This window comes from Cibotium barometz, chromosome 38 (assembly GCF_041138505.1).
Source record: "Cibotium barometz isolate CiBa-2024 chromosome 38, ASM4113850v1, whole genome shotgun sequence".
NCBI classification, from domain to species: domain Eukaryota; kingdom Viridiplantae; phylum Streptophyta; class Polypodiopsida; order Cyatheales; family Cibotiaceae; genus Cibotium; species Cibotium barometz.
In genome coordinates this window covers 20,623,365-20,637,237 of record NC_141083.1, presented here as the reverse complement: position 1 = coordinate 20,637,237, position 13,873 = coordinate 20,623,365, and the positions used below count along the sequence as shown (strand labels likewise).

Here is a 13,873-nt window from a genome sequence, read left to right as displayed (position 1 = left end):
TTTTGTTTGCCATCCTTTATGATTATTATTTATATATATAAAAAAGTGGAATGGCTCCCCTACTTATAAGTGCATAATTTGCCTTAAGTTCAAGATGCGGGCTCATGCGTTTTTGCAAGCATTTTTTTTTTACTTGACTGAATTCATTCTCCAGAAACAAATGAGTGGACTACCTGAAAGCATGCATGGGAAACAGATGAGTGGACCACCTGAAAGCATGCATGGGAAACAGATGAGTGGACCACCTGAAAGCATGCATGCCACATGTGAAGGGTTGCACACTAGGTATTGGTGACCAAGGTACATTTGAAAACATAAAGTATAGGACATACTACACAAAGGCTTGCAATCATTTTTCTATTAAATCCAATCCATGACATTAAGTTCATGAGAGGAATAATCTAGGTCTTGTAAAAAACACTAAATGGGTAAAAAAAGAAATTGGGTAACTAATTATCTTCACCTGTTGGACCAAAAGCATAAAGCAGGGAGGGGGTGCAGGCATGAAGCGGGGGGGCGCTCTGTATTTTGAGGTATGGCCTCCTTAGCAAGTCCAACAAGCTTAACCCAGCAATTGCAAGGGAGTGAAGGACCCAACAGCGATGAAATCCACGATTGGGTCCTAGATGGTTCTGTGGACTTGAAAGGCCGGCCTGTGAGGCGCTCTCCTACTGGTGGTTGGAAGGCTTCCCTCTTCATCATAGGTAAACAACTCTCTCTCTCTCTCTCTCTCTCTCTCTTATCATGCTGCTCTCTGGGTCCTCCTTAATCCAGCAATTAATTTGTGTTTACATTTAAAAATCCACAATGTGATCAGTTTCCATCTCCCTCCTGTTACCAGAAGAGGCCCCTTTTCTTGTAATTTTCATTTGTAAAAATTCATGCTGGGATACTTTCTTCTGTTTGCAACAACCCTCTCTCTCTCTCTCTCTCCAAAAAATAACCCAAAAAAAAAAAGAAACTCTTAAAAAAATGTTTTGCACAAATTTATGTAGGAAAATAGGGGGAAAAATTTTGCTAACCACCACAATTTGCTGCACAAATTTATGGAAAATAGGGGGGGAAATTGCTATCAACTCTGTAACCACAACCCCCCCACACCCCCCCCCCCCCCCCCCCAAAAAAAAAAATAAAAATTAAAAAAACTGAATTGGTGGTTGATCCTTTATTAAAATGGAGGTTTCACTTCATGAGTCAATGGCAAAACCATCTTTTTCCAAGTTTTTTGATGAATGTTTCAGTTGCCATCTCTTATCTTTTTCATTTTTGCTATTGTTATAACTTGTGTTCTTAACTCCACCTTCATGCATGATCCAATGATTTTTTTTGGTGTGTGTGTGTGTGTGTGTGTGTGTGGGAGCATAAATGGATACCAAGTTCTACACCCACTATTGGGCACTGATGACGCTAGTGGGGATGTCGTAGTATCTAGTCCATACTATGCATAATGGAGTTGATGGTTATATTGTCTTGTGGATGGACTACCAGGTTATAACTTGCGTGAAAAAGAAGTGTTTGAATCATGTCAATCTTTGCCCATGATTTTCTCCTCTTCTGTTGAATTGCTGTGATTTCAGGTGGTGAGTTCAGTGAAAGGCTTTCCTATTATGGCATTGCTTCGAATTTGATAACTTACATGACGACAGTTTTGAATGAGAGCTTGTCTTCAGCTGCAAAGAATACCAACAATTGGTCCGGGGTTACCCTCGTTGTCCCACTTATTGGAGCTTTCTTTGCTGATGCCTACTTTGGGAAATACTGGACCATTGCTGCTGTTTCCGTGGTTTACGTCATAGTTAGTTCCATACCTTTACTATCTTCCTTGATGTCAGACAAACTTTTTTGTGCATTTGTATGTATATTTACGTATGTATGTGTGTGTATGTGTGCAGGTGTGTATGTATTACGTGTGAATACATTTTATGTATGTGTACGCATAAGTGCATAGATTAATATACATGGATACTTTTGTATGTACATGCGTATGTGTCTGTACACATATGTACGTTTGTGTTAAAAGTTTATGTGTGCATACCAGCAGCATATGCTTTCTATGTTTGTGTTTGCTTGTGTGTGTGTGTGTGTGTGTGTGTGTGTGTGTGCACACGTAGAGAGAGAGAGAGAGAGAGAGAGAGAGAAAGAAAGAAAGAAAGAAAGATATATTAACGTCCTGTCGAGTCCTCACACACACATGCATGCACACTGCACAGACATATATATTCACCATAAGATTGCAATGTAATGTTGCAGGGATTGACATTCCTGACTCTCTCTGTGAGCCTCAGCTCTTTTAAACCTCCAGCTTGCACTGCTGATGGCATTTGTCCCCGAGCAAGCGCAGGGCAACTAGGCTTCTTCTTTTTCTCTTTGTATCTAATATCCATTGGAACGGGTGGTGTGAAACCTTGTCTTGAGGCCTTTGGTGCTGATCAATTTGATGAAGAGAATTTTCATGAGAAAAGAATGAAAAGCTCGTTCTTCAACTGGTGGTACTTTGGCCTTTGCACGGGTGCTTTGGTAGCGTTCACGGTCTTGGTCTACATACAGGACAATGTGAGTTGGGGTCTCGGGTTTGGCATCCCAGCCATAGCCATGGCCATAGCTTTGTGTATTTTCTTGGCTGGAACCAAATTCTACAGGCACAAATTACCTGCTGGAAGCCCCATCACACGAATTGTCCAAGTAGTAGTTGCCGCTTTCCGGAAGCGGAAATCACCTCTTCCACCCAGTGTGGATCTGTTATATGAGGTGCATGACAAAGAGTCCTTGAGACTGGGGAGAAGGAAGCTGCTACATACTGATCGATTGAAGTAAGACTTAATCTATCACCTACTCAGGCTTAAGCATGGAATTACTTTTAGCTTAACAATTCTGTTGCTAATTGATTGGTAATTAATTTAGTAATTAATCAGATGACTAATTTACAGGGTTCTAGATAAAGCTGCAATTATAGATAATCTTCAGGGTGGTAACTGTGGAACAAATCAAAGCCCTTGGAACCTGTGTACTGTAACACAGGTTGAGGAAGTCAAGCTCGTGCTCCGCATTTTACCCATCTGGCTTGCAATGCTAACATATGGGGTCGTGTTTGCTCAAACATCTACTCTTTTCACTAAACAAGGAAGCACTATGGACAGGCATATGGGCCCACATTTTGAGATCCCAGCAGCTTCTTTACAGAGCTTTACCACTATAATCATCCTCATCGTGTTGCCTCTATACGACCGTGCTTTTGTGCCAGTAGTACGGCAACTTACTGGGAATCAACGTGGTATCACTATGCTTCAAAGGATAGGTGTGGGTTTGTTTATGTCGATTCTTTGCATGGTGGTCGCAGCCATTATAGAAACAAAGAGGCTTGAAACAGCAAGAGATCACGGATTACTTGACCTGCCTACCTCGACTGTTCCACTCAGTATATTCTGGCTGCTGCCACAGTACATACTCAGTGGGATATCTGATGTTTTTGCCATGGTTGGGCAGCAAGAGTTCTTCTATGATCAAGTGCCCGACACCATACGTAGCTTCGGCATGGCTATGTACCTGTGTGCCATTGGTGTAGGCAGCTTTTTGAGCAGCCTCCTTATCACCATTGTAGAAAGCATCACTGGTGAAGGCTCAAAAAGTTGGTTTGTAAGCAACATAAACAGGGGCCACTTGGACTATTTTTACTGGGTCCTTGCTGTTCTGAGTGCCGTGAACTTGCTTTTGTATATCCTGCTATCACATCTTTATGAGTACAAGGAAGTAGAAAGCATCAACTCTCCAAGCCTTTATGAGGATGGAGGATGTATCTGAGCGTTCGATAAGGCAGATGGCCTTTTTGATGATTCTCATCAAGAGGTAGCTTTTTCATGGTCTCCTCTGGGTGGGAGATTAGAGAAAATAATGGCTCAATCTAGTTATTCTTTTAGTTTTTTTTGTAAAAATTATGTATTGTATACCAATCATCTCTCTTGGAAGTCTAAGAGTAATTATTAATGAGTGTACTTCCATTGGGCATGGTACTTCCATTGTGCCCGTGCCCAAGTGGCTATAGCACCATGTTCTCCAACTGCAGGGGATGCAGTTTGAACCCCAACACCTAATACATGATGTATACTATTCTCTTAAAAAAAATGTCAAAGGAAGAGAAATGATTCAGCTTGGATCAGTTTGAGTGGATGAGTATTTTTTCTCTTGAATTAATGATAAATGCCATGTTCTTAGATCCTGCCTGTGAGGAGAAACCACATTGCTCGTTCGTGATGGGTGGGAAATGTCCCCCCTATGCAACCCTCCCCGCCGAGTGGGCAATGGAACTGTTTGTAAAGACCCTTCATTTGCCATGCAACAAGACTAATCACGGTCACCAAGTGAAGATTATTGGATCTCAACCATATAAAGGCAAGATGGGTTGCTTCAGGCCTTTTCTTTCAATGCTCAAAATGCATGGGTAGAGTGGAATGTGACATCTATGGCCATCTTAAGGTGGTAGAGAAAAATCGTAACCCTATGATAGAGATATAAGAAGTGATGTAAACAAGTGTCAACTGTCAAAAACAAGTGACCCTCAAGGAATGTGAAAGATTGAGAGAGAGAGAGAGAGAGATTTATTAAGAGAAGTCCACAATTAAATCTTTGACCACATTAAGGAGTTGTTTAAAATGCAAAGCCTAACATAGGGGCATTGCCAAATTTTAATCAAATATAAATGAGGGGTGCAAAGGACTAAGCCAGATATTGGGAAATGTTTATTAAGTTGACATGTAGAGTTGCCATTAAAAAGTCTCGTGTGAGTGGTTACATTTAAAGATTCTTCTTCCTTGAATGTCTCATGGGAGAGTTGTTCAAAGAGAAAATTTCTATTGGCTAGAGGTAAACTCCTCCGACATCTCATTTGTGGTTTGTACTGATCTTGATTTTTTCCCATGGTCATCCCTTTTCTTTTTAAGATGTGCTAGTAAATCTGCATAATTTTGATAATTCATGTGTTGTGTGGAGGCTTTGTTAAACATCCTAGTCCTAAGAAAGTTTTTTGTGAAATGTGATGTTACCCTATATCACATTTAAAGTCACACCATAACGTAAGAAGTCCCTTCTTTAGTTGGGTTAACTAGGGATGTGTCTATGATATGATAATGGATGTTCAATCTGCATGCTCTCAAACATGTAAGTCAAGTGCACTAGAAAGCATCATTCCTTTTGTATGTAGGTAAATACAAGGTAGTAGGCCAGGGTAACTACATTCATGCAACAAAATTGTGTGGAACATCTCCAAATGGATATTCAATGTTAGCGCAGCTATATGATCAGCCATGTGTTAAGATGTAAAAACATCATGATTTGCACCTTCTTGCCACCAAAAGTCTACCTACAATGCATAAGTGAATCAAACGAAGTAGTGTTCGTTCTGCTCTTAATACAATTTCCCCCCAAAAAAGGGAATTAAAGGAGGGGAAAAAAAGAGAGAGAAAAGTGAAGAAGGGTGTGTGGGTGTGAGGGATGCCAAGTCACCACTTGATTTCAATACACATGAATTGCTCCTTGCTCCTTGCCAAGTAGCTATAGTAGCTACTCAATTATCTACCTATTTATTTAATGAGAAAGATTTATAACCTTATAAGTGAATCATAAAGTAGTGTTTATTTAATGAGGAAGATTTATAACCTTGTAAGTGAATCAAACAAAGTAGTGTTTATTTAATGAGGAAGATTTATACACATGAATTGCTCATTGTTGCCAAGTAGCTACAGTAGCTATTCAATTGTCTACCTGTTTATTTAATGAGGAAGATTTATAACTTTATAAGTTCCAATATCTGAAAAGGTCAAGACCTTAGTCTTTTTAATTAGCGAAGACTTTCAAAAAGACTAAAGTCAAGACCTTAGTCTTTTTTTGGGAACATAATTATATTTATATTTATAAGCTGGTCAAAGACACATACAAAAGTCCACTTTTTACAACTATCACTCCCATCCTATAAACATTCACTATTAAGAAGGCTACAAATTTGATCCCATCTCTCGTCCTCCCAAACAAAAGATGAGTGTTCCCAGGAGATATGATATCCCAACTGCATGCCAGCCCCACAGCAAGGACTCAGTAGTGCATCCTTTGGGAGTGTGTTCCTCCATACATTCTTTCTTTGGTCCAAATCTTCACGCCAGGTCTCATGCCAATAGGATTCTCTATCAAAGCCAAATAATTATAAACCAATTACTTCACCTTCAAATACCATCTTTGAGTTTTAGTTCCAAAGTTTGGCTAGCTTTCCTTCAAGTCTTTCCTTGAATAACCCTACCACATGCCAACATTTTTTAGGTTGCCCTAGTATGTACAAACATCTCAGCAACCTGCTGACAGTAGCTCAACTTATCCCAGCCTGTAAAGCATGTATTACCTTTGCAAAAGAATTATCATTCATCTTATTTACATAATATACAAACCAACATTGATGCACACATCTAGACAGTCTTTTTAATTAGTGAAGGCTTTAATATGACAAAGTAGATGGTGCAAGATCTTTGTGCAATGACAACAATGTGCATTTCACCTTCTTCCTTGAGATTGCGCTCTTCTCATTAAGGGCCATCATCTAGGAAATTACAAAATTCCCTTACAAGAATTGAACTCTCAGCTATGAAAGATTCAAATTCCTATGCAGAAAACGGTTTGGTTATGTTGGAAAATCAGACTATACACAATAATACAATGTTGGAAAATTGGATTATACACAATAATGCTGTTACATTCCCGTAACGCCGCTACGGGCGTTACCACAAGAGGGGACGGCCTCTGGCTCACCACCCAGCCATAGAGGAAGAATGAGGATTGCCCCTCATCCCCCAGGCTATATAGTGTGTGGCCTGCCGTCCACACTAGCCTGGCCGCCCATGACTCCGCATGGGCATCCTCTCCCACTGAACCCCGGACATGGCCATCCGGTCTGCCGTCGGTCTCACAGGCATTACAGCCTACGTGACATTATCCCCCCCTTAAGAAGAGTTTTCGTCCTCGAAAACAAACTGGGGAAACCTTTTGGAAATTGCACTACGTCGTTCCCAGGTTGCCACCTCCTCATCCCTATCTGTCCATTTAACAAGTACCTCCTGGTACACTTTATGTCGGGTTTGTCTGTCACGATATTGTAGAATCTTTTCAGGTTCATGTGGTATCTTTGGTGGCTCTATCAAGTCCACCAAAATATCTGGAGAAACTGCGTTCTCTAACCCGTGAACTGATTTCTTCAGTTTACTGACATGGAAGATAGGATGGACTTGAGAACTCTCCGGTAACTCAAGTTTATATGCTACGTCCCCAATCTTCTTAAGGATTTTAGAAGGACCACAATATCTCGGAGAAAGTTTATCACACTTTCCCGTTTTCATGGTTTCTGACTGCGCAGGAACCTTGAGGAATACAAAGTCACCTTCTGCAAAGGTCACTTGTCTGCGTCCTTTATAGGCAAATGTTTTAGCGCGATCTGTGCGCTATGAATGCTCTCGCGTACAGCTTTGAGCATATCATTCATATCTTCAAGGAAATCCTTGACAGATTGAATCTTCTCCTTTTTTAGGCCTACAGCCATTGGAGATCTCGGCTGGAATCCATACATTAACATGAATGGTGTAAATCCAGTCGTCGCGCTGAAAGCTTGGAGCTGTTATAAGCAAACTCCAATATGGGCAAATATTCTTCCCAATTTGATTGCTTCTTATCAACATAAGAACGCAATATATCCTCTAGAATTTGGTTAACTCTTTCAGTGTGACCATCAGACTCCGGATGATCTGCCGTACTCATACTCAGAGTAGTATCCAACTTTTTGAAGATTTCTCTCCAAAAATGACTGTTGAACTTTCTATCTCTATCCGACACTATATCTGCGGGCAGGCCATATAGCTTGTAGAGATGTTCAATAAAGAGTTTTGCCAACTCTGGCATTTTAACAATTTTCTTCGTGGCAATAAACTTTGCCATTTTAGTTGTCCACTACTACCCACACCAAGTCATTCCCTCGACTCGTCTTGGGTAAACCGGTAATGAAATCCTTGGAAATGCTTTCCCATTTCCCTTGAGGAATCTCCAGTGGATGGAGTAGTCCTCCAACTTAAGACGTTCATGTTTATTGCTCGACACTTACTGCATTTCAGCACGTAAGTCTGGATGTCCTTACAAACTAGGCCAATAAAACTGTCTTTTTTACTAGTGCATAGGTCTTCTGAATCCCAGGATGACCTGCACTTGGACTATCAAAACTATATTCCGAAGGCTCGGCTAGCCTCTCCGGACTAACTCTCGCCTCGCTACCCGCCGCACCTACGGCCATAGGAGAAATAAACTAGAGCCAATCTTTGCACAAGCATATGCTCTAGAATCTTGTTGAGTTTCTAACTACCATCAATCTACGGATGGTTAAACTCCACTCCAACTCAGAGTAAATGTAAGTTTTGAAAATTTCCCTTCAAATATAACAATCAAACTTCCTATCTCTTATGCCATACTATATATGCGGGCAGATCATATAGTATGTGGAGATGTTTGATAAAGATTGTTGCACCACTACGGGTGTCTCGAGTTACATCCAATCACTTACAACTCTTTGTTGCTATTACCAGACACATCCCTTCAAGTATTGTCTGGACTCACACAACTACTCGAGTTTATGTGATATTTGAGGATCCCTCCTTTCCCTAAAATATGATATAAAAGTTTCTTGGAAGGACTCAAGATATAACATATGATATTAAACATGGTCTAGATTTGTTCTTGGACCTATGACACTAGCGCGTAGTCCGCTTGACAGTAGAGTTTTTGAGGACAAAAACCTTTCTTGAGGGAAAGGAGGGATACCCTCAAATATCACATAAACTGGAATAGTTGTGTGAGTCTAGACAATACTTGAAGGGATGTGTCTGGTAATAGCAACAAAGAGTTGTAAGTGATTGGATGTAACTCCAGACACCCGTAGTGGTGCAAGAATCTTTATCAAACATCTGCACATACTATATGATCTGCCCGCATATATAGTATGGCATAAGAGATAGGAAGTTTGATTGTTATATTTGAAGGGAAATTTTCAAAACTTACATTTACTCTGAGTTGGAGTGGAGTTTAACCATCCGTAGATTGATGGTAGTTAGAAACTCAACAAGATTCTAGAGCATATGCTTGTGCAAAGATTGGCTCTAGTTTATTTCTCCTATGGCCGTAGGTGCGGCGGGTAGCGAGGCGAGAGTTAGTCCGGAGAGGCTAGCCGAGCCTTCGGAATATAGTTTTGATAGTCCAAGTGCAGGTCATCCTGGGATTCAGAAGACCTATGCACTAGTAAAAAAGACAGTTTTATTGGCCTAGTTTGTAAGGACATCCAGACTTACGTGCTGAAATGCAGTAAGTGCCGAGCAATAAACATGAACGTCTTAAGTTGGAGGACTACTCCATCCACTGGAGATTCCTCAAGGGAAATGGGAAAGCATTTCCAAGGATTTCATTACCGGTTTACCCAAGACGAGTCGAGGGAATGACTTGGTGTGGGTAGTAGTGGACAACTAAAATGGCAAAGTTTATTGCCACGAAGAAAATTGTTAAAATGCCAGAGTTGGCAAAACTCTTTATTGAACATCTCTACAAGCTATATGGCCTGCCCGCAGATATAGTGTCGGATAGAGATAGAAAGTTCAACAGTCATTTTTGGAGAGAAATCTTCAAAAAGTTGGATACTACTCTGAGTATGAGTACGGCAGATCATCCGGAGTCTGATGGTCACACTGAAAGAGTTAACCAAATTCTAGAGGATATATTGCGTTCTTATGTTGATAAGAAGCAATCAAATTGGGAAGAATATTTGCCCATATTGGAGTTTGCTTATAACAGCTCCAAGCTTTCAGCGACGACTGGATTTACACCATTCATGTTAATGTATGGATTCCAGCCGAGATCTCCAATGGCTGTAGGCCTAGAAAAGGAGAAGATTCAATCTGTCAAGGATTTCCTTGAAGATATGAATGATATGCTCAAAGCTGTACGCGAGAGCATTCGTAGCGCACAGGATCGCGCTAAAACATTTGCCTATAAAGGACGCAGACAAGTGACCTTTGCAGAAGGTGACTTTGTATTCCTCAAGGTTCCTGCGCAGTCAGAAACCATGAAAACGGGAAAGTGTGATAAACTTTCTCCGAGATATTGTGGTCCTTTTAAAATCCTTAAGAAGATTGGGGACATAGCATATAAACTTGAGTTACCGGAGAGTTCTCAAGTCCATCCTATCTTCCATGTCAGTAAACTGAAGAAATCAGTTCACGGGTTAGAGAACGCAGTTTCTCCAAATATTTTGGTGGACTTGATAGAGCCACCAAAGATACCACATGAACCTGAAAAGATTCTGCAATATCGTGACAGACAAACACGACATAAAGTGTACCAGGAGGTACTTGTTAAATGGACAGATAGGGATGAGGAGGTGGCAACCTGGGAACGACGTAGTGCAATTTCCAAAAGGTTTCCCCAGTTTGTTTTCGAGGACGAAAACTCTTCTTAAGGGGGGGTAATGTCACGTAGGCTGTAATGCCTGTGACCGACGGCAGACCGGATGGCCATGTCCGGGGTTCAGTGGGAGAGGACGCCCATGCGGAGTCATGGGCGGCCAGGCTAGTGTGGACGGCAGGCCACACACTATATAGCCTGGGGGATGAGGGGCAATCCTCATTCTTCCTCTATGGCTGGGTGGTGAGCCAGAGTCCGTCCCCTCTTGTGGTAACGCCCGTATAGCGGCGTTACGGGAATGTAACACTTTCGAAAGATCACCACAAACTCTCGAGCAGTGGGATGTCGACGCATGGCAATAAAAAGAAGAGAAAACCATGCTAGTAAGTTTAAGAACAGTTCTCTTCGATCAACTTCTATAAGGGCATTGAGCATTACATCTCAAGACTATACCCCTTCAGATTTACCTTTGATTTCTACAAATCAATCCTAAATCTGCTATTATATCTAGGCGTATGCTAATCCCTCAGATTAGTACTCCTAGATAAATTATTCCATTGAATACTGCTAGCAGCACTGCTAGCCCCGTTATCGCAAGTAATACACACATTAGGGATTACTTTTACCAGGCAATCATGTGTCAAATTAGTCACTAATCTCTAGGCCCAAGTAGTGACACTAATCTCTAGGCCCAAGTAGTGACACTATTTTGTTACTACCAACAAGGGCCAGTCTACCTCTACGGGCCAAAGCGTTTTGTTGCTACAAACAGTAAGCAACTTGTTTGGACACAAGTCATAACCACATCAAGACTACGCTTGAACATGGTTCTCATTTGCCAAAGTTTATCACAATCGTCTAGTACTGTTAAAAGATTGTGAAGGGTTATGAGCACTACCGCTCAATTATGCTTACCTAGATTTCTCGTGATAAGCACTTCGTCTAATTTGGGCATAACCGACGCCATTGCCGGTCCTCTTAGCCCAAGTAAAACACACAGCGGTTTCAGATTTACACTATAGCCAAACTACGTGACTTTGATGGTTAATACTAAGTCTATGCTTAGCTTAAATTTAATCTCTCCGAACCAAATGTGTGATCACCACATGTGCTATTCTCGAGGCGTTATGGCCATAGACGTGTTCACTAGGCACAACGGCCATAGAACGGCTTTCTCTCGAAGGACTTGGCACTACGGCCGTGGGATTTGTCTCTCTCTTAGCACGCGACGCTACGGTCGTGTGCAGTCGGTCTCTTTCGTGGAAAACAGGCACTACGGCCACACGGCGCGACGGCCGTGTTGGGTTTGTTTCGTGGGGTGTGCCGTTGTTTTGTATGTTTTTTTTTAAAAAATAATAATAAAATAAAATAAAATAACGGGCCGGGCCGACCCTCGCCGCTTCGGGCATGGCCGCCCGCCTGGGGAGTGTCCACACGATTGTGGCTGGCCTCCCGCTTCAGGCTGGCCGCCCGTTATTTTCATTATTCATAAAAATAAATAATGAAAATATATTTTAAAAAATAAATGATTTTTTTAACCCCTTTTTTTTTCTTTCTTTCTTTCTTTTCTCGCCGCCTGGAGCGCTGGTGGCTGGGCTGCTTTGGCCGCCGCCGCCGCTGGCCGCCCCGCTGGGGCTGGCTGGCTGGCCGCCTAGGCCGCTTGGGCGCCTAAGGCTGGCCTGGCCCTGGTTTGACGGCATTGCACGTTCTTCCAAGGTGTCTGGACAACACCGACGCACGGCGTCTCCACATGCTCACGCAGATTTCGCCCACACAAACGGCGCATAAATATGGCGCAAATGATTTTCCCGCCCCACATGCGTTTCAGTTTTCATTCGTGGGGCTGTCTTCGCCTTCAGCAGCAGCTCCACACACCTGCGTAGCCGCTTGGGCTGGCCTGGCCGGCTGGCCGCCGCCTGGCCGCTAGGCTGGCCTTCCGTTGCACAGCGCAGCCATCAGAGCCTAGCGCTTGGGCTCTACACCCCTCAGACGTGCTCTTCGCCCCCAACTTCAACGCAAAATGGTGCTCATGAAGTCGGCGCTGGTTTTTGCTTTCAGCAGCATTGTGGGGCTGCTCTTCGCCCCCCTCCAGGCTCTACACACAGTCTAGCCACAGCAGCCCACTACTCGCGTTTCCAAGGCAAGCCCCCCCCCTTGTGAGGTACGGGGCTGCTGTTTGCCTTCCCCCACACTCAACGCAAGTCACAGACAGTGGGGCTGTGCCGCCCTTTCCACACAGAAAACGAATTTTTTTTAATTCTTTTGCACACAAGCTTCAACGCAGCAAAAAACGGCAATTGCTTACCTCCAATGCTGCTTGCTGTGTGACAGGGAGAGAGAGTTCTTCCCTTGCATTCTTCCATGGTCGCCTCCCTCCACACCCTCCATTCGAGATAAGGATAAGGAGACGAATGGTCGAAAACCATCGAGTGGGCTCCGGTCCCCCGGTCATGCGCGGGCTCTGACAATCCCATCGAACCACGCTCTGATACCAGTGTTACATTCCCGTAACGCCGCTACGGGCGTTACCACAAGAGGGACGGCCTCTGGCTCACCACCCAGCCATAGAGGAAGAATGAGGATTGCCCCTCATCCCCCAGGCTATATAGTGTGTGGCCTGCCGTCCACACTAGCCTGCTGGCCGCCCATGACTCTGCATGGGCGTCCTCTCCCACTGAACCCCGGACATGGCCATCCGGTCTGCCGCGTCGGTCTCACAGGCATTACAGCCTACGTGACAAATGCAATGCCATTAAATTATTTTGTTAACACTTAGTACTTATGTACACAATAATGCAATAGTACTTCTATACCTAATACTCATGAACTAAACAATACTGCAATGTCATTAAAATGGTTTTTTTAACACTTGGTACTTCTATACCTAATACTCATGAACTAAACAAAACTTCTTCAAAAATAAATTGGGACAAACATTCTCTCTCTCTCTCTCTCTCTCTCTCTCTCTCTCTCTCTCTCTCTCTCTCTCACGCGCGCGCACACACACACACACACACACACACACACACACATGCATGTATACATTTTCAAGATTGAGTGTGAGTGACTACACATAGTCACCCACACTCACTCTTAAATATGCATGACCACGTGTGTGCGCACATACATGCATATACATGTGGTCATATATAAATGCACCACTATCACTATGCTAAACATTTTCCGTGGACGTGTTGTCCAAGTATGGTATGACAGGCTATAAGCATATTCCAGTGCCATTGGAGTAGAACACTAAGCTTTTTGCATATACATGTGAGCTTTGAGAGGACCTCGCTTGATCTACATGACCATTACTAGGGCATATATTAAGCTATGTGGTCAGACTTATGAGTTAGTTTATGTATGGCCCTAGGAAGCCACACTTAGATGTGGTTAGATGGATTCTTAG

General features: G+C 42.8%; 1 protein-coding gene across 1 annotated transcript; it reads left to right on the top strand.

Moving 5' to 3' along the window:
* The first annotated feature begins 471 nt into the window (after positions 1–471).
* Positions 472–3,913, top strand: LOC147616446 (protein NRT1/ PTR FAMILY 8.1-like). Its single transcript, XM_086777522.1, has 4 exons — positions 472–704; positions 1,578–1,795; positions 2,251–2,810; positions 2,928–3,913. The coding sequence occupies exons 1-4, from the start codon at positions 536–538 to the stop codon at positions 3,796–3,798; spliced, it is 1,818 nt and encodes a 605-aa protein (XP_086633648.1). The 5' UTR covers positions 472–535; the 3' UTR covers positions 3,799–3,913.
* Positions 3,914–13,873: the final 9,960 nt, after the last annotated feature.

What these genes read in the sequence shown, in the direction of transcription:
- LOC147616446 (XM_086777522.1), top strand. Translation starts at nt 536, where the DNA reads ATGGCCTCCTTAGCAAGTCCAACAAGCTTAACCCAGCAATTGCAAGGG. An exon ending in TTTCCGTGGTTTACGTCATA is followed by an intron (nt 1,796 to 2,250) that starts GTTAGTTCCATA and finishes GTAATGTTGCAG; the next exon opens with GGATTGACATTCCTGACTCT. An exon ending in CTACATACTGATCGATTGAA is followed by an intron (nt 2,811 to 2,927) that starts GTAAGACTTAAT and finishes ACTAATTTACAG; the next exon opens with GGTTCTAGATAAAGCTGCAA.